This window comes from Xiphias gladius, chromosome 21, assembly GCF_016859285.1.
Source record: "Xiphias gladius isolate SHS-SW01 ecotype Sanya breed wild chromosome 21, ASM1685928v1, whole genome shotgun sequence".
Taxonomy (NCBI): domain Eukaryota; kingdom Metazoa; phylum Chordata; class Actinopteri; order Istiophoriformes; family Xiphiidae; genus Xiphias; species Xiphias gladius.
The window spans coordinates 25113837-25135545 of NC_053420.1; the positions used below are offsets into that span (position 1 = coordinate 25113837).

The 21709-nt window shown below is 41.9% G+C and overlaps 1 protein-coding gene across 3 annotated transcripts in view; it reads right to left on the reverse strand.

The window, feature by feature from the left end:
• cdh4 (cadherin 4, type 1, R-cadherin (retinal)) overlaps positions 1 to 21709 on the reverse strand; it is a 197840-nt gene that overhangs the window by 58075 nt on the left and 118056 nt on the right. For all 3 annotated transcript variants that reach the window (XM_040116214.1, XM_040116213.1, XM_040116212.1), the window contains 2 exons: positions 10862 to 11088; positions 4664 to 4846 (listed from right to left, as the gene is read on the reverse strand). In XM_040116214.1, the coding sequence (XP_039972148.1) occupies positions 4664 to 4846; positions 10862 to 11088 (410 nt within the window). The remainder of the gene's footprint in view (positions 1 to 4663; positions 4847 to 10861; positions 11089 to 21709) is intronic.

Sequence of the window (21709 nt, forward strand, 5' to 3'; positions counted from 1 at the left end):
TTTCTTTAGGAATGTGAATGTGTGATAAGGCTATCATTACAGATATAGATTTCATTACAGCTTCAGTTAACTCCATGGAAAGGGCACAGAGGCATGCAGAGAGTAAAAGAATCAGCAAACACAGATATGTCTCTTTAGTCTTTCCCTTGGCTGTGGAATCATATAATATTAAAATAACCGTCTGCAGTGTGCACAATTATTTCCAGCTCATATTGTTCGTTTCCTTGTCCTAACCGTGGGTCAGAGATGGCGCCAGTGTTTGAGGCCTGGATGAATGAAAGGAGAATCTTTCCTCTCCCATACTGCTTTCCATCAGTTTTGCCTCATTGGCCCCAGTGTAGGTGCTGCAGGAGACGGTTGAGATGAGAATGCCACAAATGGCCTGAGACTAATGTTGGCCTCCCTCACCCCATAGATTTACAGCACTCTCCAAAGACTTTCTATTTTTTCCTGTCTTTTTTTCAACTTCAGTCTGTCTCCCCTTCCCTCTCTTCCATCTCCCACCCTCACTGATTTGCAGTTTCTCAAAAGGAGTAGTTCTTGCCATCTATCTCAGTATCCATTTAACTCAAGCTGTTTTGCAACCTCTCTGTTTCCACTGCGCTTACATCTGTCATGTCAAATAATTTGATAGCAAAGGCTCGGAAGCATATTCCAATTGAGCACAATGGCAAATCAATGCCCTCATAGCTGCATCACTTGTGGTTCTTCATGACTGTATTGCACATGTCAAGGTAAAAATGGCCAGCAGTGAAATGGAGCTCTTGCACGCTATTGGTTTGTGTGTGTGTGAGAGAGAGAGAGAGAGAGAGAGAGAGAGAGATTGAGAACATTTTTTTTCAGAATAGCTTTCAGAAGCTGAATTAGAATATTGCCATCTGAGCCAGAGGTCTGTGATGATGATGATGATGACAATGTCAGAATGCAATTGAGCATATAACGAATAGCACCATGAATAAAATAATGACAATAAACTAATTAATCAATAAATAAATGAATTAATTATTCAAAATATATCAGATATTATTTACAGTTAAAAAAGCAATAAAGTAATTGGATCTGCCATTGTAACTGAGATTAATCAAATATCCTCCAGCGGTAGACTCACTGTACATTAGCCTCTCACTGAATCAAAAAGAAAACCACCAGCGGTATACCACACACCTCTTTGGTCATGTCATTTGGATCATTTGATGGTCGCAAAGTGGTAATTACACTCCAAGGGTTAATTTGTCTTTTTAAACTTGCTGAACCTGCCTATATGAAGGCTCGAGTGTAGAAACACATGCAAAAACTCAAAGAGTTTCCACAGCACAGGGGAGCTGGCGTGTCCTGAAATCAAGTGCCTAGGCTTTAAAGGTTGTTCTTGGCCACTTCTGAGACCGCCAAGATAAAACACAAAATCCCCATGGCTCCTCTTCTCGGCTGCCTGTCAAAATGGAGATTTGTGTTGCAGAGAGAGCCGGGGACAGATGAGCTCACAGAGCAACGGAGTCACATCCCTCATGGTGCACTGCTTTCAGCTATGGCTGAGGGCTGAGACACACCTACACTGTTTGCATACAATATATGCAAGCTGGAAGAGGCCTCCACACACACAAACGGACATTGCACGTGCGCACACACACACACACACACACACACACACACACACACACACACACACACACACACACACACACACACACACACACACACACGCACGCGCACACACACACGCACACCCGCACTCAAACAAACCAACCTCAACACTCACATGGCCACACACAAAGGAAGCCCTTGAGGTTTAAGGGCAGCACAGTTTGGTGCCTCCCCTGACACTCCACAGCCCTGCTGTGTGTGTGTTTGTGAGGGTGAGTGTTTCCATGCTTTGCTGGAAAATCTGCCCTCTTGCCAACACATTGGTGAAAGGCGATTTCCGTAATCCGGGAGTGTAAGCCTCGCTGTACAAATGGGCGTAAGGGACTTTGCGTGTGTGTGTGTGTGTGTGTGTGTGTGTGTGTGTGTATATCAGAAATGCCAGCAGAAAGCTGCACGTCTGTCTGGGAGACTGATAAGAGGCAGCGAATGAGGGGAGTTTAGAGAAGCAGCACAGAGCTGAAGCTATGACGCTTCCATGAGAAACTTGCTTTTGGTTTTCCTTATTTTTGACAGTCACTGTTATCCGCTGGTTGTTATTACTAACGTGTCAGAATGTAATCACGTCATGCATACTTAGGACCAGCTGTACACACCTTTTTCTGTGGTGTGTGCTGGAAAAGAGGAAATGAAAAAATAAGGTGGGAGACCAAGTCTAATACAAAACAGGTTGTAAGACAATTTCAATTCAATGTTCTTTTTTTCCATTCTGCACTTTTAGATATAAATGATGGTTGTCAAAATTACATTAAGAATGTTTCTTTTAATGACTGTTGTGCACTCTATTTATTCATTCTGCTTTGGCATTTTCCCTTGTTTGATCTTTTCCCTATGCCCTACTTTCATTTATCGTAAAATGCTGTTCTGTGAAATTGTGCTTTTTCTTTGCTGCTCTTTTCATTGAGTGAGTGGTGGCCAGACAGAGATATGTATATAAAAGCAATTCATTAAGGCATGCAAAATTTTACAAAGAGTAAAATTTATAAAACACAACCATACATATTCACAGCTTTATAAATCTCTCAGTCTCTCTATACTGTAATAGTATTAAATAAAGGCAAACAATTTATTGAATAAACAAATAAATCCTCAAGCAAACAGAGGATTGGTAGTAGTTTCAATCTTTGCAGGCCCAGTATTTAATAGGCAACTTTGCATATGGAGAGATTTTTATGCAACTTTAAGGCAAAACTTGTGCCTCCACTGAAAAACTGAAATCTGCAGAATCATTACCATCCATCATAACAAATGGAATAAAAACTCAAGTTAAATTATGGCTTTGTTTGTTGCAAATTGACAACTTGATCAAACTCCCGGGTTTAAAATCCATTCCTTTAACAAACATTTAACTTCCAAAAGTATTTAGGCTCCTTAGACTCAGTACAATATGGATGTCATGAACACACATCAGTACAGATGTTCTGTAATCTACAAAAGAGATGTACAGTGATGTCAAAAATAGTCCACCAGCTATATTAACAGGTGAAGAAACACCACTGAGAGAGAATACTCCTGAAGTAATTCTTAGATTTATTCCAACCATGAAGTGCGCATTTGTGTGCTTTCCAAATAAGAATTATTTTTTTGTCTGTCTACCTGTCTGCGGTACCCAGAGGACAGCAGACATATCACCAATTATCATGACTTGAATCGGAGACAAGAGCAGCGCTTTTTGCCCGCTGGGTGTGCTTGATAGAAAATACCGGAATGTTGAATCTCTTGGCCTCATGGTCATCGTAAGAGACATTAAAGTATATTCCCCACTCCTCTCTCTTGCCTGGTCTGAGTAAGTACTTAGAAAGAATGTATAAAGTGGCATGAAAAAGTTTGAAAAAGTCACAATTTTAGGGTTGAAAAAAAAGGAAAGGAGCACCATACAAAGGTTTGGGCACCCCAAGAGATTTGAGATCTCACATAACTTTTACCAAGTTCTCAGACCTTAATTACCTTGTTAGGGGTACGGCTTGTTCACAGTCATTGTTAGGAAAGGCCAGGTAATGCAAATTTCAGAGTTTTGTAAATACTACTGTGCAGCGACACCTGCACAAATATGACCTTGCTGGAGGAGTCATCAGAAGAAAAACCTTTCCTGCATCCTCACCACAAAATTCAGCGTCAGAAGTTTGCAAAGGAACATTAAAAAAAGCTTGACGCATTTTGGAAATAAGTCCTGTGGACTGATGAAGTTAAAATAGGAATTTTTGGCCGCAATGAGCAAAAGTTCATATGGAGAAAAAAAAAAATGCATAGAAATTCATTAGAATAACACCTCTCCAACTGTTATGCACGAGGGTGGACCGATCACGCTTTGGGCTTGTGCTGCAGCCAGTGGTGTGGGGAACATTTCGCTGGTAGATCGAAGAATGCATTTAATTAAATAACAGCAAATTCTGGGAGCAAACATAACACTGTCTGTAAAAAACCTGAGGATGAAAAGAGGAGGGCTTCTACAACAGGATAATGATCCTAAACACACCTCAAAACCCACAATGGACTAAAGAAGGTTTGGCCTTGGCCCTCACAGTCCCCCAACCTAACCATCATCCATAGATAGACCTCAAAAGAGCAGTGCACTCAAGACAGCCTAAGAATCTGACAGAACTAGAAGCCTTTTGCAGAGAAGAATGGGTGAAAATCCCCAGAACAAGAACTGAAAGACTCTTAGCTTACTTGCCAAAGGGGGTGTAACTAAGTACTGACCATGTAGGGTGCCCAAACTTTTGTTACGGGTGCTTTTCCTTTTATGTTATTTACAGAAATAAATAATAATAAAAAAAAAATAGAAATCTGATCTCGCTTCAAATATTAAAGAAATGTGTCATCTTTAACTTCATGCCTTTGGAAATCAGGTCATAAGGTCACAAGGGGTATCCAAACTTTTTCATTCCACTGCAGATTGTCTACTTAGTTTTTTCTTTGATTCTTAGCTATATATATAAGTTATATATATATATAAGCACTAAAGACATTCCTCATCAAGAGAAGATGTGTGGTATTTGCTGAAATGATACAAATTGTCACTCACTCTGACAAGCATGTGAGGGAATGGACCTCGGGAATTTTCAGGCACATTGATAGGTGGGATGACCCAGTCTCTCTTCTGTCTTCTCAGCCCATTGGCAGAAGAGCCTCTCTGATGTTTTCGAGGAAACTTGATAACTCTGGGTTGGGATTCCCAGACTCTTGACAGCATTTCTTCAATGCCAACCTGAAAAGAAAAAGCCAAATTTGTCATATCATAGTGCATCTCGCATTGAATAACCTGCACGTTATCATTTGAAGAACGCTATTTTGCCATGACAGGTCTGAAGAATCAATGATGTGCTGTAAAATGACAAGATTTCCCCTCTACAAAAATTGAAACTAAAATACTTGGTGTCACACTAACAATAAACCCATTTTGGGAGAGTGACAGAGAAGCAAACACATGGAAATATAAATATAAATTTATTCTGAAAGCTGCTGAATTACATTTCATGAGGCCCTTGGCAAGACACCTGAGCCTGCTCAGGCCCTCGGCTTCTGCCTAAGAAAGTGAGGCTGCCCCTAGGCTACATGGCTGGATTTTGTGCACAGAGGCGCTTTGCTGTGTCTGCATCCCTGCACTGATTTTTAGGCAGACAACATTGTTCCTGCTTGTCCCTGTCCTCTCTGTTCCTGCTGAGGACAAAAAGAATGTGACTCTTTATTCCTGATAGAAGCCTAATATCAGATAAAACAGTGTTTTTCCTTAAAGTGTTGAAAGCCCAAATAGTATGTGGACTTTCTGGACGACTATGCTATCCCTCAGTCCAGAATGTGTTGCTGCTTTCTTTGTATGTGTGTGCTACTTCTTATTTTTGATGTTGAGGTACCTTTGAACATCATACAGGACTATGGTATTATGGGAAACTCTTATGTAGGAATGTATGGGTGTACACCTATACACCCCCCTCTGCCCCCTGCAATGACTCCCCCTGGCTATAGCTGCAGAAAGAAGATTGTGTTCTTACTCATCTTGCCAGGTGAAATAAGGGTTAGAAGGGTGTGTAAAAGAGGAGTGTTTTTTCCCCAATCCTCTATGGTGTCCTCCTGTGTAAGATGGTTGTATTGCTGTAATCCACCTAATCCTATTGTGGTCTCTGTGCCTTGCGTACACACACACATTCACCGGCTGTTTGCCGCTGTCAACTGAAGTACAGTGGAAATCCTCCTGCTCATCCCACCTGGAACACACACAACTCAGTCATACGGGCACAGACACACGCGTGTGCACGCGAGCAACCACGGACACGCTGCCATGCCAAACACAGGCCGGCAGTTCATCCTATCAATATAGACCTGTTTTGCCTGTGAGAGAGACAAACTGTGAGCTACACCTGAGCAAACAGTGTATATTTTCCATCTTTTGTTTTAAGTCTTTGCGCATTCACAGCTCAGAGGATTGGACCGCAAGCTCAGTGCTGGTCTCTGGACAGCCAGAGCTGTTGGTTTATCTGGGCAGGACCACGACGAAGAGGGAGGGGGACGACCGGGGTGGATGGTTAGAGGACAGAAAGAGGAACGAAGGGACCAGATGTGTTTCCCAGATAAGATAACTCTCGTTCCAGCTCCACTCATCCAAAACACTCATAGGTACCAACTGGCATGAGGGAGACAGGGAGCGTGCCAGTCTCCTCCATGCGCGGCAGGTGGAATTAGTCTCTGTCTGTGAATATGTGTTTTTGTTTCTGTGGCTGTGTGTGTATTGCAGATGTTTATTTGAAACAAACAAGGGAAAAACAAGGGAAAACAAACAAGCATGTACAAAAACAAACACGCAACAGAGGGTAAACAACACTCTCTGGCAGATGATGATGAATCAGCAGGACTGTCTATATGTCAGTGCATATGGACAATTACGAATACGGAAAACATACACAGTATGACTCCATGAGAAGGCTCTTCCTCCTCTATGCTCAGTCGAATGTGCTGCTACCTTGATAAAGTCCTTATCTGCCTTCCTGGCTATCGGTAGAAAACACAATAGTTGCTCTATGCGCCAATCATCCTGCTGACGAAGGCAGCCCGTGAGGTTTGACGATAACGAGGTTGAAGCATCTGATTGGTCAGGCCCAAACATTCCTTTGGAAATGTTGCCGAAACAGAAATGAAGAAGAGAGACGGTCAGGCAGAGACACAGACATGGAGAGACTCCATGAGTGGGAGACATCCTTTATTGTACCGTAAGTCTGCATGCGGATGATATCGGCGGAGTGGCTGCGTGTGACTGTCAGTTTCAAACAGCAAGGCGGATGACAGGCGTTGGCATTGTGATGCTACCAGAATTACAAAGGAAAGAAGGAAAAACTGCACATGCTTCCTGTGGGCCACCAGGAAGCTAGGTGCTTATTAGAGTTTGGGGATTTTTTTTTTTTTTTCTGTCTGAATGTGTGTGTATGAATATAGTATGTGTATGTACTCTACAGTGAGTTCAGTCATGCTTGTGTGCACGTATGGGAAATCGGGTGCGCTGGCCTTGACGCAAGCATGTGTGCACACATACAAATGTGTAAAAACGATGCATGAACATATGTGCCGGTTTATGTGTCTGTGTGATTGCATGTCCAAATGTGTGTGTGTTTGCATGAACACATGACAGAGAGTCAGTTAGTGTGTCCCTGATGTGCCTGGGTCTCCTGTAACCCAGCGGCAGACAGGGCCAGCTGGCAGCCCTCTGCTCCCAGGCAGCCTGCGCAGTGCTTGGGAATTCTTCAGGTCTGCAACGCTCAAGCCCTGGAGCTGACATCTGGAGGTTATCAGTCTGACAAACAGGCAGAACAACACAGCCAGAGCATGTGCTCATTACCCATTCACTGTTCAATATGGCTCTGAAAACGTGATGTTATTTTTTTATGTCTTTAGCGCTACAGTTCCCTTTGTTGCTTCACTATGATAAAAAAGAGATCAGAGTGCTGGCCTTCAGTAAGAAGAATGTTGTCCATGGAGATTTTCTCTCAAAAACTAAAGTGAAGAAAAATAATATTTAAATCTAACTTTGTATAAACAATTATGGTTGCTGCTATTTGCCTGCTTTCCAGTGTGGATTGTCAACACAATCAGGCTATAATCACAAAGTACAGAGCAAAAGTGCAACCAAACAACCCTTCTGGTGGTGCTTTCCAATGACCAGTGGACCCCAGGGTCCTACATTCCACCTTGCTGTTGGCCTTTGCTGTAATGTACCTTGACAGGTGAGGCTGTCTGGGGAGAGTACGGTAGAAATTCAAATCAAATAAGCACTAAAACCTGCTCTGACAACCAGTCGACTCCAAATCCAGTGGTGCATAACTGATGGGCTCTAAGCTGGTGGAGAAGGCAAATCAATGTGCCATGAAATCAGTACGAGTTGGAGAGCACTCAACGAGAGGCCCTACCTGTGTGAGGTGCGATAGCCTGAGTACACAGATACAGCGGAAAGGGCTCTCAGGCCAAAGATGCTCTACACTTCAATGGCTGTGGCATTGTACACTGGAAAATTAAATAGTAAAATGAGCTGGTCGACCATGGAGCACATTCCAAGTATGCTAATTTCTGCTACGAAAACAGAACATTGAGGAACTAAGCCAGTTATTAAAAGCAAATCAATGCACTCTCACTGGTGCCGTACAACAAAGCAAGCATAGCACCAACCAAGCATGCAATTTGTTAGAGTACAGCATCTCTCTCTACACATTATCTGTCTCTACACAGAGTGAGTGAAGAAAATGAGCTGTCTGTCTTTTAATCGCCACTGGGAAGAAGAGGATATCCTGAGCTGTTTATATCCTCCGCCGCTGTTGCCACGTTGATTATGCAGAGATAGGTTGCGGTTAGGTGATGCGATTATGATAACCTCTTTTCTAAAATAACTATTGACTTTCAGAACAAAGAGATGGGCTCAGATAACAACTACTCATCTCTGTGTGTGTTTACCGAAGTGGAAAAGGAAAATGGGCCACACAGTTCAAAAACACTGCACTGCACTGCAGTGTACTGCACTGATAACACTGTTTTAACTTTCATTTCCAGAAATCATGCAAAGTCATTGCACTGAAATACATCTCCTGTTCATGACTTCAGCGGCTTATAATGCTATACTGTATATGAAAGGCGGACAAAGATCAGAAATTGTACAGTTTAGTCTCTAAGTGCTGCTCACAGTAGGAAACAGTTGCATTTTACCATTAAGTTGAGTGGGCAAGTGTCAAACAGTTCACTTTGGCAAACATGGAAAATCTGCAGCATCTTAATAAGAGAAGGTGAGTCACTCTTTTCTGTTGGTGCCACTTTGTGATTTAAGAGCTAGATGTACAGTATTTATCTGAGGAAACAGTGACGAGAACACATGTTTTCTCGCAAAAATGCTGTACTGTAAGTATAAAAGATGGTTTTCAAATTTCCATGTGATTAGAAAAAAAACATTTATTTCTTGTTCAATTATTGAATCTTTCTCTATCTCCAGAATGTGGGGAACATAATTATACGCTGAAACTACATCACCTGGTCCTCGCAGACTCTGCCAGAGTGGAACATTAGCTCAATCAATGTCAATTATTTCCCAGTCTCTATTATTGCACTGCCAGGAGTGGGCAGAATTTTAATCCCCACACTGCAATTGCTTTAGCTACACGAGTCTTGGGCTTTTTGTCATGATTAAAAACATGACTGAACATTAAGCCCAATGGCGTTCAACAAGTAGTGCAGGAAAAATGATAATGGGTTTGTCACTCAACAAAGTGCAGCCTGGTAGTGGAAGTCAGTAACAGTGGCTATACATTTGGCCCTGTGTAGTTTCTGTTAGCTAATAGAGCCGTGGTAGCAAATAGGGTCATGTGTCAACTTGTGACATACAAAGAAGCACTGCATCTTAACTGCTGTGCATGCACTCTTTTTTTTTTTTTTTTTTTTTATCTTGGAGACAGCTGGAAACACAAAAACTGTGTACATTCTGTGTAAGTGTGTGTACATATAGGTCAGAGGGACACAGGGAAAAGTGTCTTTACTGTAAAAATTAAAAAAAAAAAGGACTACGGAAATAGGCAGCATTAATGGTTCTGATCATTAAAGGTATGCTTCATTACATTTCACCCTGTTTGGTCGGCTGCTTTGTGAAAGTCTTAGCTGATTGATGGGAGCATTTATCAGATTCTTTACAGATTCTGCAGCAAACAATGAAGCATATCTAATCAGAAAACAACCTAGGACTGAGTTTTAATAGCATTTTATGGAAGCCAAATCCAGTTTCAAATCCTCTTATCTAATGTAAATCCTCTTTGAATATTTTTTTATCAAATATAATTTGGTTTAGCTTTTAACATTTACAAGTAACTAAAGTTGAAAATAACTAAAATAAAGGTCTGTAATCACCATTTGTTGGCTGCTTAGGCAGAAACCCTTTTGAATGGCAGCCAAGTTAATTTTCCAAACCTGTCGCTACAATTTGAAACTGACATGAATAGAAGACGCTATGGTATGAAATGTATCTGACACATTGAAGTAACAGGTGTTACCTATGTAGTCCTACTTGCTTCAAATACTGAGGACCCGATGCAGAATTATTAAGCTAATTATCTTAAAATATTTTTATGATCTGCATAAAATTCTCTGGAAACTGACGTGACGCAACAAGCTTGATCATTCATCTGGAAAAGTTGTATAGTGGGTTTTCTTTGCCTTAACAAATGATCTTCGGCTGAGCATAGATACTGAGCTGCAGAGAGCACATTTACCAGACAACAGTAAAGAAGTTGATGTTAAAGTCATTTTATCTGGCAGTCAGCATCGGATAAAAATGAGAAGCCTGCTATTTCGACGTTTTCTACATTGTTCTCTGCTAACAGAAAGGGAGCGAGAAGAAAAAATGGTTTGCTATAAGATTTGTCTGAGCTTAAAAAATCTGGCCTTTTGCCAACGAGGAGCCAGATCCAAAATTGGCAATAACAACACTAAAACAACCAAACTACAATATAGCAGTATAAAATTATATCATCACATAGCCAAAACTTTACTTAAGCTTACCATCTTAAACTTCTGGAAGATTTTTCGGGGACAAAGGATAGATGAGTTAAGGTAATTTCCAGCAATGGTAAAGCAGAAAAAAGCATTTTAGTGGTAAACGCCCCATTAATATTAACCAATATCCAATGCAATTGAACAATTTGAAAACTTATTATTTTGGCAGTTTAATCATGAGGAAACAGTTCAAGTTTTTCTCTCTAGTTACCTTTGTAAGTGGTAAAGGATGGGGGTGTCCAGCCAAGGCCAGCTTAACGGTGGTCTCCCAGATGTGTGGCTCATGGAGCCTCCGGGCCGTCACCATGAACTGGACGGGCTCTGACATGTTGGCGACTTCCTTCTCTGCATACACCGTCCCATCAGGTCTCACGCTGAAATTGGGGTCGCTGCTGACAAAGCCCACCTCTCTGATGCGCTGGCAATCCTCAAACTTCACTGCAGAGACAGACAGAAAAAGGAAAAGGGGGTACAGACTTAGAGAGCAGCACAGTGAGATTTACTCCATGAGGTATTCGCAAATCCTTGACACATCTGGCAGGCTTAAGATTAACCTACATCCATCAAGACGTATCTTGAAATATCTCATCCCTTCTCCTGTCACCTCTGATTCCCGCTTTGACGTCTTTGGCAAAACAAACTGCTTATCTGTTCCTGAACCGGAATACACGGGGGGGGGGGGTAATTCTTTTTCATATCATTCTTTTCCCAAACTAGACGGATAGCACTGTCAAAACAGCATTTTCCGTGGCTTCTCCAGGAAAAGCATGAAGAGAAGGTCTAAAGCATTAGGCTGACTGGGCCGTTTGTGACCATGCTTTGCTGCCAAGCACATGGAGCACAGTCTTGAATGACATTTGGAGGGTTCTGCTTGACCGAGACAAAAGAAAGTGAGGTGTGAGGAATCTCATGTTTGCGTGTCCACACACACAACGTTCTATTCCTGTTTCCAGAGTAAAGAACTGAAGTATGGGAGGGTGGTTTGGGTACAAGGCGAGTTGGAAGTCTAATGGGTGAAGGGTTGGGACTGATCACACAGAAACAGAGAGAGATGGTATTGAACTTTTGAGTGCGTGAGCGCAGATTCTCCAGTGACAGCTGACATGAGTATGCCATTACACCAAACAAAACACACGAGGAGCCAACAGAGTCTCGGACACGACAGTTTGGGAAATCCTCTCATTCCATTGCCGATTTTAATCAAAACTCAACGCATCATTATCCCATGATTCACAGCATGATGCAATGACATGTATGCTAAGAATGACTGATAACTGTTTCTAACATGCCTATTATGTTAACACGCACACATACCCCATCCCTGGTCTCCCTCTACCCCCAAGTTGAAATGCATGGGCTCTGATCCTATCTCGCAAACTCTGGCTACTGATAACAAGACAAATTGATTTCATAAATCACCAAAGGAACAGATCGCCTGTTATGAGCTATGGCAGCACAATTTTTCAAAAATCCAGGATGAAGAATTCTGCACAGCAAGCTTTTTATCAAGCCATCTATTTAATTCCTCGCCCATTTTCCTGTAAAACGCAGCTCCCAAACAACAGGCTAATAAAGCATTAGATCTCCTAGATCTCAGCCACTGCTAAGCTGCAGTCATGACACAAATGAGGCTGCATGTTTTCACCCTCTGAGTAATTGCATGCGTAATGGGATGGATGGTAAACACAGTTTTGACAATGTGCGCATCTGTCTATGTTGGCAAATGCAATCCATATTTTCATAATAAAAAAAAAAAACTACGAACCAGTGGAGAACATTGTTATGTGAGTGATAAGCTTTGTGTGAAATTATGGCCTTCCTTTGGGGATCATTTACCAAAGGGGGGGGGGTTCAACATCAGGTTGTGACAATATGACACAGACCTGCTTGAATTGTCCACAGATGAATTGCGATGGCAGGCATGTATTATGTAAATGACTGCAATTAACTTGAACTGAGCAGGCTAATTGTTGTCACTTAGACAGCTCTCTTGTGGTGCAGCTGGAGAAACAGGGCTTAAGGACACGTGCATTGCAAAGCGCCGCTTATCAATGCTTGTGTGTGTGTTCCTGCCTGTGTGTGCACATGTGTAGGAGTAAGTTGAAAGTACAGCTAGTCTGAGAATCTCTGTCCTAACATATATTAATTTCGATGTTAATTCTGCAATAAAACCAGCAAGGTCTCTGCGGGTCTGCCCCCTGCCCTGTGTGCTGTGGTGGTGCCAGTTGGCATGGGAACACACATGCGGTGTGTAAGGCATTGCCATTGTGCAGTGCTGTTAGAGTGTCTTTGATTTCTTTGTAAGGGCACAGGGCCGGCTCTCAGTTTACCATTCACCGCCTACCCACAAGGAGCTAGGACCATGACCCTGATTCCTGACACATCTACTTAGTGTGGAGATATTCACAAATGCTTTGCTATTCATTAAAACTCCTGTTCAAAAAGCACATTCAAATCAGGTGGTGGAATCTGATCTTCCACGCTATTAAATGGAGATGAAAGCGTCAGAAAGAGACAACGCTGAGACTAGATACTGATAGAGAAACTGTGTGTGTGTGTGTGTGTGTGTGTGTGTGTGTGTGTGTGTGTGTGTGTGTGTGTGTGTGTGTGTCAGAGAAATAGGGGGACGGGAGGATAAAAAGAGAAGCAGATACTACAGCACACAGGAAAAAAGAGATAGAGATATATAACAAAATTTATAAAACAAACCCTAATTTTGAGTCATTGCTGGCACATCAGAATGGAAATGAAAACAGTGACACTGTTTGTATCTAATCTGTGCTTATATATTGTTATTGTTCTCTAGTGCATGTAATTTGTTTTATCATCTTACGCTTGGCAAACTACGGTATCACTTTGTATGAAAAATTGAACTTGAAATGGATAAACAAAGATGAGACTCCAGGGCATTTTCTAAGGCGATGGCCCTGAAGGTCAGTAAACCCACAGTTCTTCAACGATTTAATGATAATTAAAAAGAGAAATCAAATAAATATTTTACCGCAGGTTCAATGAGTGCTTCTGATGGAAGCGACTTCATTGCCTGATCAGGTTTTCTGGAGCACCAGAGACAGAGGACAGTACTGAGTGCAGGTCTGGCCTCTGGCTATGTGGAGGCTGTACGAGTACTACATATAATTATTTCACAACCTTACACTATGTATGTCTTCTTTGTTCACTTGGATCCGCACATATTTTTCCGTCAGTGTTCATAAATGTTCAGATTTGACGTTAAATCCGACACAAGCACAAGGACATCAGACTTTGCTGCCATACATTTATCAGCAGCTCCATTCAGCAGCTGTCTCTTCTATATGTTAAAGGGTTAAGAGTGTGTTTGTCTCTGGTCATAAAAAGTTCTGAACATATTGTCAATTTCAACAAGCTTACAGACCCAATAAATATCCTGCTATAGCCACAGCCACATTTGGGTTATGGACAGGCGCCTACCCATAGACTCTGTTTTCAGTGGGTTTCTGAGTAATTTGGAAGATCAACAAAATGTCTAAAGGGATGTCTTGATTTCCAGCCACTGGGTGGCCTTGTTTACCCATCATACAACTCTCTGACAGGGTGAAGAGTGTCAATGTGGTCAATTTTGCGAGAGCTTTCTGCAGCCCGAAGCTTTCGTGTGTAATTTCTGAACATACATCATGCGAAAAAACATGGACTAAAATGCGAATTAATGCACTGAAGTTATTTTTTATATTAACTTGAACAGTACTATGTAATATAAATGGATGATTACGGTGCATGGACGTGGTTAATGCATTATATTGGACTGCTGATAGTGCTGCTTCAAACAGCCTAGTTAGCAGTTCAGAATCAGCAAACAATGTAAACTGTATAAATATAAGAACAATTTTGTGCCTTGCTGGTTATGATAACAGCCTTGTGACTCAAAGATCTGTTGTGTCAATTGCCTTCTTCCCTTATGGGTGTATGAGTGTGAGTGTATCCCTGTACTTTACCTTGATGAGGAAAACATTTGGAATATTGAATCACCCGCTCAGGTGTGTGTTTTTTTTCGCCTGTGCATTCTGTTCTTCTTCTATTGTGTAGTCTTTTCTGTAACCTTTCTGTGTCTCCTTGCATGCTCATCTGAGTGTATGTGTGTGTGTCTGTCTCTGTGTGTCACTGTGTGTCCTGTATATTTTAGTGCATCCTGCCATCCACAGCGGTGTTTGGCAGGCTGCTGAGCCTGGTGTCATTCTGCTCCGCTGCTCTTCTCTGGACTCATACGGCAGAGAACATGCTGCCCAACAGAGCGGCGAGCACAGCACAGAAGCGGCTAAAACAGAGCAGGCAAGCAGCCGTGACCGCCGACCACCAAGTTCTCCACACACACACACACACACACACACACACACACACACACAAAACACACGCACAGAGAGAGGGAGAGAGAGAGAGACACGCTTATGCTCTTTGTCTCATCCTGCTTGTAGATCCACAACAATACCCTAGTGGAAGCCAAACCAGCTCTTGTATGGAAACATTACATGTGCATAATGCAGATGGCAGGTAGTAACTCTGCACAGCCTGCTTTGTGCATCCACATGGAGCATGCCTCCCTCATCCCTCTGCATCCGCCTACACCATGTTCACCTGTCGACCGTGCACGCCTCCCCTCTCCTCTTCCTGTCACTGTCTCCTCCCTGTCTCCTCCACTTTGCTGTTCTCCAGTGTCACAGCTCCCTGCCCTCCTTCTCTTACTGTCCTTATTTTCTACCTGTTTAACCCCCCCCCACCACCTTCCTGCCCACCTGTCCTCATCTATCCTCCTTTCCTCCTCCTCTTCTTGTATTTCCTGCAGACTGAGGCACTTTGTCGCCCATGCAAACCAGGACAGCCAGTCTGAGCCGGCAGCCCAGCCCGACATAAAGATGGGCACCCTGGTGGCTCATTTATTACCATCGTTAAAGTGAGCTCAGAGAATGGCACAATAGAGCTACAAGAGGTGCAAAAAAGACATCACAAAAAAAAGTCAGGATCATGTCAGTGAGATTTCAGTGTTTTCACACTTGTTAGGTGGTTTTAGAAGTGATATAGGAATCTACTGATGATTTTATTTAGACGTGCTTTCATGTGCCAACCTTTGTTACTGTTCTTACTGCATCCTTTTTTTTTTATGATTCTTGCTTTTGTTCTGCATTTTTCACCTTGTATTTATTGCCTCTACTCCTGATTTAATCTGCTTTTAACGAGTTATAAAATGCTTTGTTTCTTTGTTTTGCAGGGTTTATAAATAACGATTGTGATATTAGCTACAACAGCTAAATATAGACAGCCAACAAACTGTACATAAATGGGCTGCCGTGGGACATAAAGGTTACCACTTTACACAGTTGACACATTTGTGAGGAAAAGTTTAAGTTAAAAGTGTCACTGTGAAATACTTGAGAGTGAGGTATGCTGTGAGTGGAACTGGCAAATAGGTCCAAGCTGAGCACATGGAGCTGCTTTTGTTAAGGTGATGCTCATCGCAGTCGTGGCACAGTGCTAGGTAAACATTCCCTCTTGGTACCCCACTGCTTTCCTCAAGCCAACGGGAAAATCAACGCCTCCCCCTCAATTTGCAAATAACAGTATTTTTGCCAGGCTGAGGATGTGATAGACAGCAGCATGGAGCCCACTGACGAGTAAATATGCACCGCTAAAATACAAAACATATTGTATGTAAGAGGCCATGAAGAGTATTGGAATATCACCGTCCAAAAAGGACTGTGACTGGTTTAATTCTGTACAGATATATGAGCATAAAGTAATATGACTGATCATTATTATTAGCCTGATTTAATTATATGATTAGTTAGAATTCTGGTTATGTCCAAGAAGTTAAGTCCACAATGGCAACACTATTAAGAATTAAAAGTGAAATATGAATGAAATTCTAGGATGCTCAAGCATTTTTTTAAGTACTCTGATAAGCAGTGTCACTCACAATAAGCTGAATTAATTTTTAAAGATAAACTACATCGAATGTGTTTCTGTGAAACAAAATACAAAAGCTTCATTTGCAAACTAAGAGATTAAACCCTTGAATTCCACATGAAAATCCACAGCTGATAGCAATGAACTTTTCACTGAATGTCCTGTGAAAAAACTGTACTTCATCCCCAAAATGTCAGCTTTTCAGGACTTTAGAGAAACAGCCTTGTTTTCAGCTTGAATGCCAAGCCTTTCAAAATGTTCTCTTAAGGGAAATAAAAGCTTTTAATGAACTAAAACGCTTCACAATGGTCACAATGTAATCCTCCACTGTAAGTTTAAACATGAAAAAAGCCTCGAGTCCAAGGTTTTCACCAGACACGGACATTATAGCAGCTAAAAATCTACTCAAGTTCAGCTAACAGAGACATTTGAGTTGTAATATTTTTTTCCACCTGCAAGAAGCAAAGAAATGAGGAAAGTTTACACCTTTCAGTGGGAGGTGAAGTAGCGGCAGAAGAATGGGTATGATTGGCAAGTAGAGATGTAAAATCTATTTTCTGATGTCTCGATGTATCACAACTATAAAGTGCAGCATCTTGTGAGTCTGTAGTTAAACCTGAGGCGCCCCATGCAGTACATCTAAAGCCCTTGAAACTCTTGAAATCCAGCCCACTGTGTCCCCACAGCAATGCTTATAACTCATTCAATTTACATGCTGCTGTTTTAAACCACTGCAGGTACAATGTGACTTTCCTGAAAAGGATTTTTTAAAAATTATTTATTTATTTATTTATTTATTTGCCGCAGTTGGAAATGAATTTCTCTGCCTCTGCAGTTCTCTGTTTTAACAAAAGCCCACACAGTTCCCTCTGACAGCTCGCTCTCTCAAAAGGAAACCACTGAGACTCAAGTGTGTGCATGTCGCTGTGTGTGCTTATGCGTGCAAGGGAGCCAGAGTGAGAGAAATAAAGAGAGAGTGAAAGAGAAAAGGGACATTGGAGTGGGAGTGTGTGACACAAACTCTTTGCATATATGATTATTACAGCTGATGCATAAATGGGAATGGGTGTCTTCGACTCCCTGCGTTCCCATAGCTGTGTATGTGTGTGCGTGGGAAGACAAGGTGCTGTCAACCTGGATTTGTGTGCGTCAGCGCTCATGTTTCACTTTTTAAACACTACACGCTTGTTATCTGGTACCGCTGCACTTACGGGGCTGAATGAAAACTTGTCACATTGTTAGTGCACTGTCAAGTCTACGTGCCCAACATCCGCCCACAGCCCCGCTGCCCCCCACCCGATCACACCTTTGTTTTCCCTCTCTCACCTCCCTGCTTCTGCAGCTATGGAGCTGCAGCCGAACAGCTGTAAAAGCAGCCCCTACTGTGCTGGAGAGTTTTGTCGCCAACACATTTGTCTATAATGTAACCACACATGTACAGAATGTTGTATGGGCCACATGATTTTTGGGGTTTTTCTTTAAGGTTGTCATGGTATTTCAATGGATTATGAAGATTTCCTCACGGATATTTGTTTTTCTTTGCAAACCACATCACTTGCACATCATCACATTACAAATTAAGCTTCGCTCTACATTACTGCTTGAATCTCAGAGCGTTAATGTGCTGCATTTGCTGTCCTGTGAGTTTTCGCCAACACTTATTGGTAGAGCAGTTTGGGTTTTGCACATCCCCGGCCCTCCCTCTTATCTCTGCATTAGCCTCCTCTCATGGGCATGAGGAGGCTTGAGGAATGAGAAAGGGGAAAGAGGTAAGATAAAGAGGGAGAGAGGGAGCAAAGCAGAGCGGATGCAATTAAAAGACTAGGTCACAGATCGCAGTGCCAGGCGTCAGTGTGATTAATACACCACCATTCAGCCCAGGAGCTTTTCTCCTCTCTGTGTGGATGTGTGTAGTGTGTGTGTGGTTTTGTTTTGTGAATTTGTTATCTCCTAAGTATACTGCAGCTAGGGGGCACAAGTGCGTCTCAGTACGTGCTATCCTCAGGTGTGCCAGGATTAACCCTTTTTAAGAATCCTGGTGACCTGAACAAAGAAGTTCTAGGAAATTATCTGTCCCTGTTTGACCTCTTTCATTTTGTTGGGAAAACACAACAGCTGAACATCCAAGTTAGGAAACTTTTCCTCCTGCATCAAGAAAAAGCATGGATGTAAGAGGGAAATGATTGGCAGATATTTGCAAATGACCAAAAACTTTTAAACCTTTAAAAGAAGAGTGATTTATAACTAGATAATCTTGCAATACAGCATGCAAAATGTTGCTTAACTCCAAGTTTACACTGTAATGAACTTAATGGCCGTCCACTGTCCTTGTTTTTTTGCATTCCTTTATGCGGGCCATCTCATCAGCAACTACACACTAATTTCGGACCACGCCAAGTCAGTGAAATCTAGCTCCTGATCAATCCAACCTCTGCAGAAAACTCACATCAAGGCAGCAAACAAAACACCTCAAAAAATCCCCCGATTGAGCTGGTGGCCCTTCGCTGAATCTTATGGTAATAAAAAGTATTCCTTTTTGAAACACAGCAAGCTGCACAGACCTATCAACCAATTCTTTCTTTAATTTTTTTCATCTGGCTCCCACTCACCAGACCTTGCCTCCAAGGCGTTCCCTTCAGTTTAGCATAAGTAGAAAAGGAGCCTCGTTTTGTCATAGCAATGTCTTTTTTAAGGAGGTGAAGCGAAGTAACTGCCTCAAGGCTACACGCTGTCTGTTATCTCCCAGTTCAATATAATGATTTCATATAGCCCAAAGCGAGGTGATGGGACTTCTGCTGGGCCAATTGACAAAGAGGGGTATGTGAGCAAACTAGGGGCAAGGATCATGGGACATAAGGGGCTTCTGGGAAATATCTGTGACTCTCACTCAACCGTATAATGACTGTAATGAAAACCCATTATTCTCGAGTTTTTTTCTCTGGGATGAATCACATTACCCCTACTGCACATATTGTACAATGTAGAGAACAAACTTCAGGTTTAGATAACGGTCACACTTTTATCATAACAACTGCCACAATGCAGAAATACCCTCCATTTGAGTGAGTAAATGAGTCCAGTGCTCGGTCCGGTGTTCATGACAGCAGCTGGTTATTTTTAGCTGGTCTGGTTTGCCCTGGGGACTGGCCTTAATAAATACTATAAGACTAAAAACAGGCTTCCTCCCCCTACTCCTCACCCCGGTCCTCAGAGGAACCAAAGATTCACTCACAAGGTAATCAGCTTTTAATTCCCCCCCCTTTCCTTTTACGTTCTCTCATTTTATCTCCCTCTCAGCTCTCACTCTCCATCACCCTCACTCATTGACTGAGCTGACCAGCAGTCTTTTCTTCTGTTTTTTTTTTCTATTTTCTCTCTTTTTCCCCCTTCTCGTGTTATTAGCATAAAAGTGTTTGCATCCTTCCCTGGTGATTGTTTAGTTGCTGTGTTCAGCATCTTGATTTGATTCTCCACAATTGCCCTATTTAGCATTACAAATATACACTTACAGGGGAACAGAAATATCTGTTATGCCTGACAGGCTCATTTAGGGGAATGGAGGCCAGAGGAAAAGGTAACATTAAATGTGTGTGATGAAAAGGTATATCACTTCATCTCAATAATGAGGTTTCTTATCCAAGTCCAGTGAAACTACACTTTCACTACATTTATGTAAATCAATGAATGGGATGTTAGCTTTAACTGAATAAAACAGCACAAGCCTCTGAGAATGGAAACATACTGGATGTTCAATCGTGATAAAAGGTGTAATCACAACAAGAAACGTACCTCTTATCTTCTCTCACACTTCCTCTCTCCAGCCCAGATCATGTCTTCTAAAGCCAATGATTAGACTTAAGACAGATCTCCTTCATTATCCGTTGCTCACATCCATTTCTCTCTAATCCTGTCTCTACTCCAAAGTCCCCCGGGGCATGCAATAGGCCAGGGCCAGCCATTACTCTGCAGGCCCCGAGACCAGGGACAGCACTCGTTCGTATTTTCCCTAGGACGAGATCAAGGCCATCTCAGAGGTCAACTACATTGACCGTGATCACATACCCATAATTGCTTCACTGCTTCTTTTTTGGCTCTTCATTTGGGCATGCACTTGCTGTTAAAGAGGGATCTTTGCCTTTCCAATCATCTGATCTAGGGAGGGAGACTCTGAGATGGAAACATGCAGTCAAAGTGATGTTGAAGTAACTGTCCAGTCAGCTTCCTGCCATCTGAAACTATCAACGTCTTTCTACTAATCAATCAGAAGAGTAACTGATGAAAGTAATTGGTGTTATTATTATCATCACCCAGCACACTAAGGTGGCTTTAGGTTGCCTCCTCCAGGGGGCCAAGCCTGCAAAGCAGATGACGTTCACTGATGAGCACAGGTACATGGAGTGTAGGTTCAAATTGTTGTGAGCCGGGTGCTGTTGTTGTTGTTATGAAGGTAATTGCTTCTTCGGCTGAAGAACAGTATTAAAGTCAAAACAGCAATCACTGCTTTGTGCTTCAGGCAGAAACGGAAAACATTATACATTTAGTGTCAAACCAATAAAAAGAGAGTTAGAGAATGTGATGTAGTGTGAGATTTTCAAAGAACAAGCTGAAAGGAATCACATAGCTATAGAAAGGAATAAACAAATACATGTATAAAATAATCAGTAATGCTTATAACAATAAGTAAACAACTATATATCGTCAAAGCTGTGTTATTAAGTTATTTAATTTTTATTTATTTATTTATTTATTTATTCATGGACATTTGGGGTAGGGGATCTAGCTTATATAAAGTTGATATAGTAACAGAGTTAGCAAAGGTTGCCAATTTACACATCCAGCAGACATGAAGCAACATTAGCATTCATTTGAAGTTGTGTTCTCAAATAACCATCTCCTGAGGGAAATATCTGGTTTCTTAGCTGCTAAATGCTCCGCTATGTTCCTAGAGTAGTTGCTAACTTTTTCTGTCTGATGTTTGGTGCTGGGCACGTGATATACCGTGGGTTTATCAGATGTTTTATTTGCTGCTGCTGGAAATGAGGTTGACGAGTGCATTAAGACTGAAACAAAACAGTAAAGTTGTCGGCCATAAAAACCAAAACAATGAGCTGAAAGATGCAAAAAC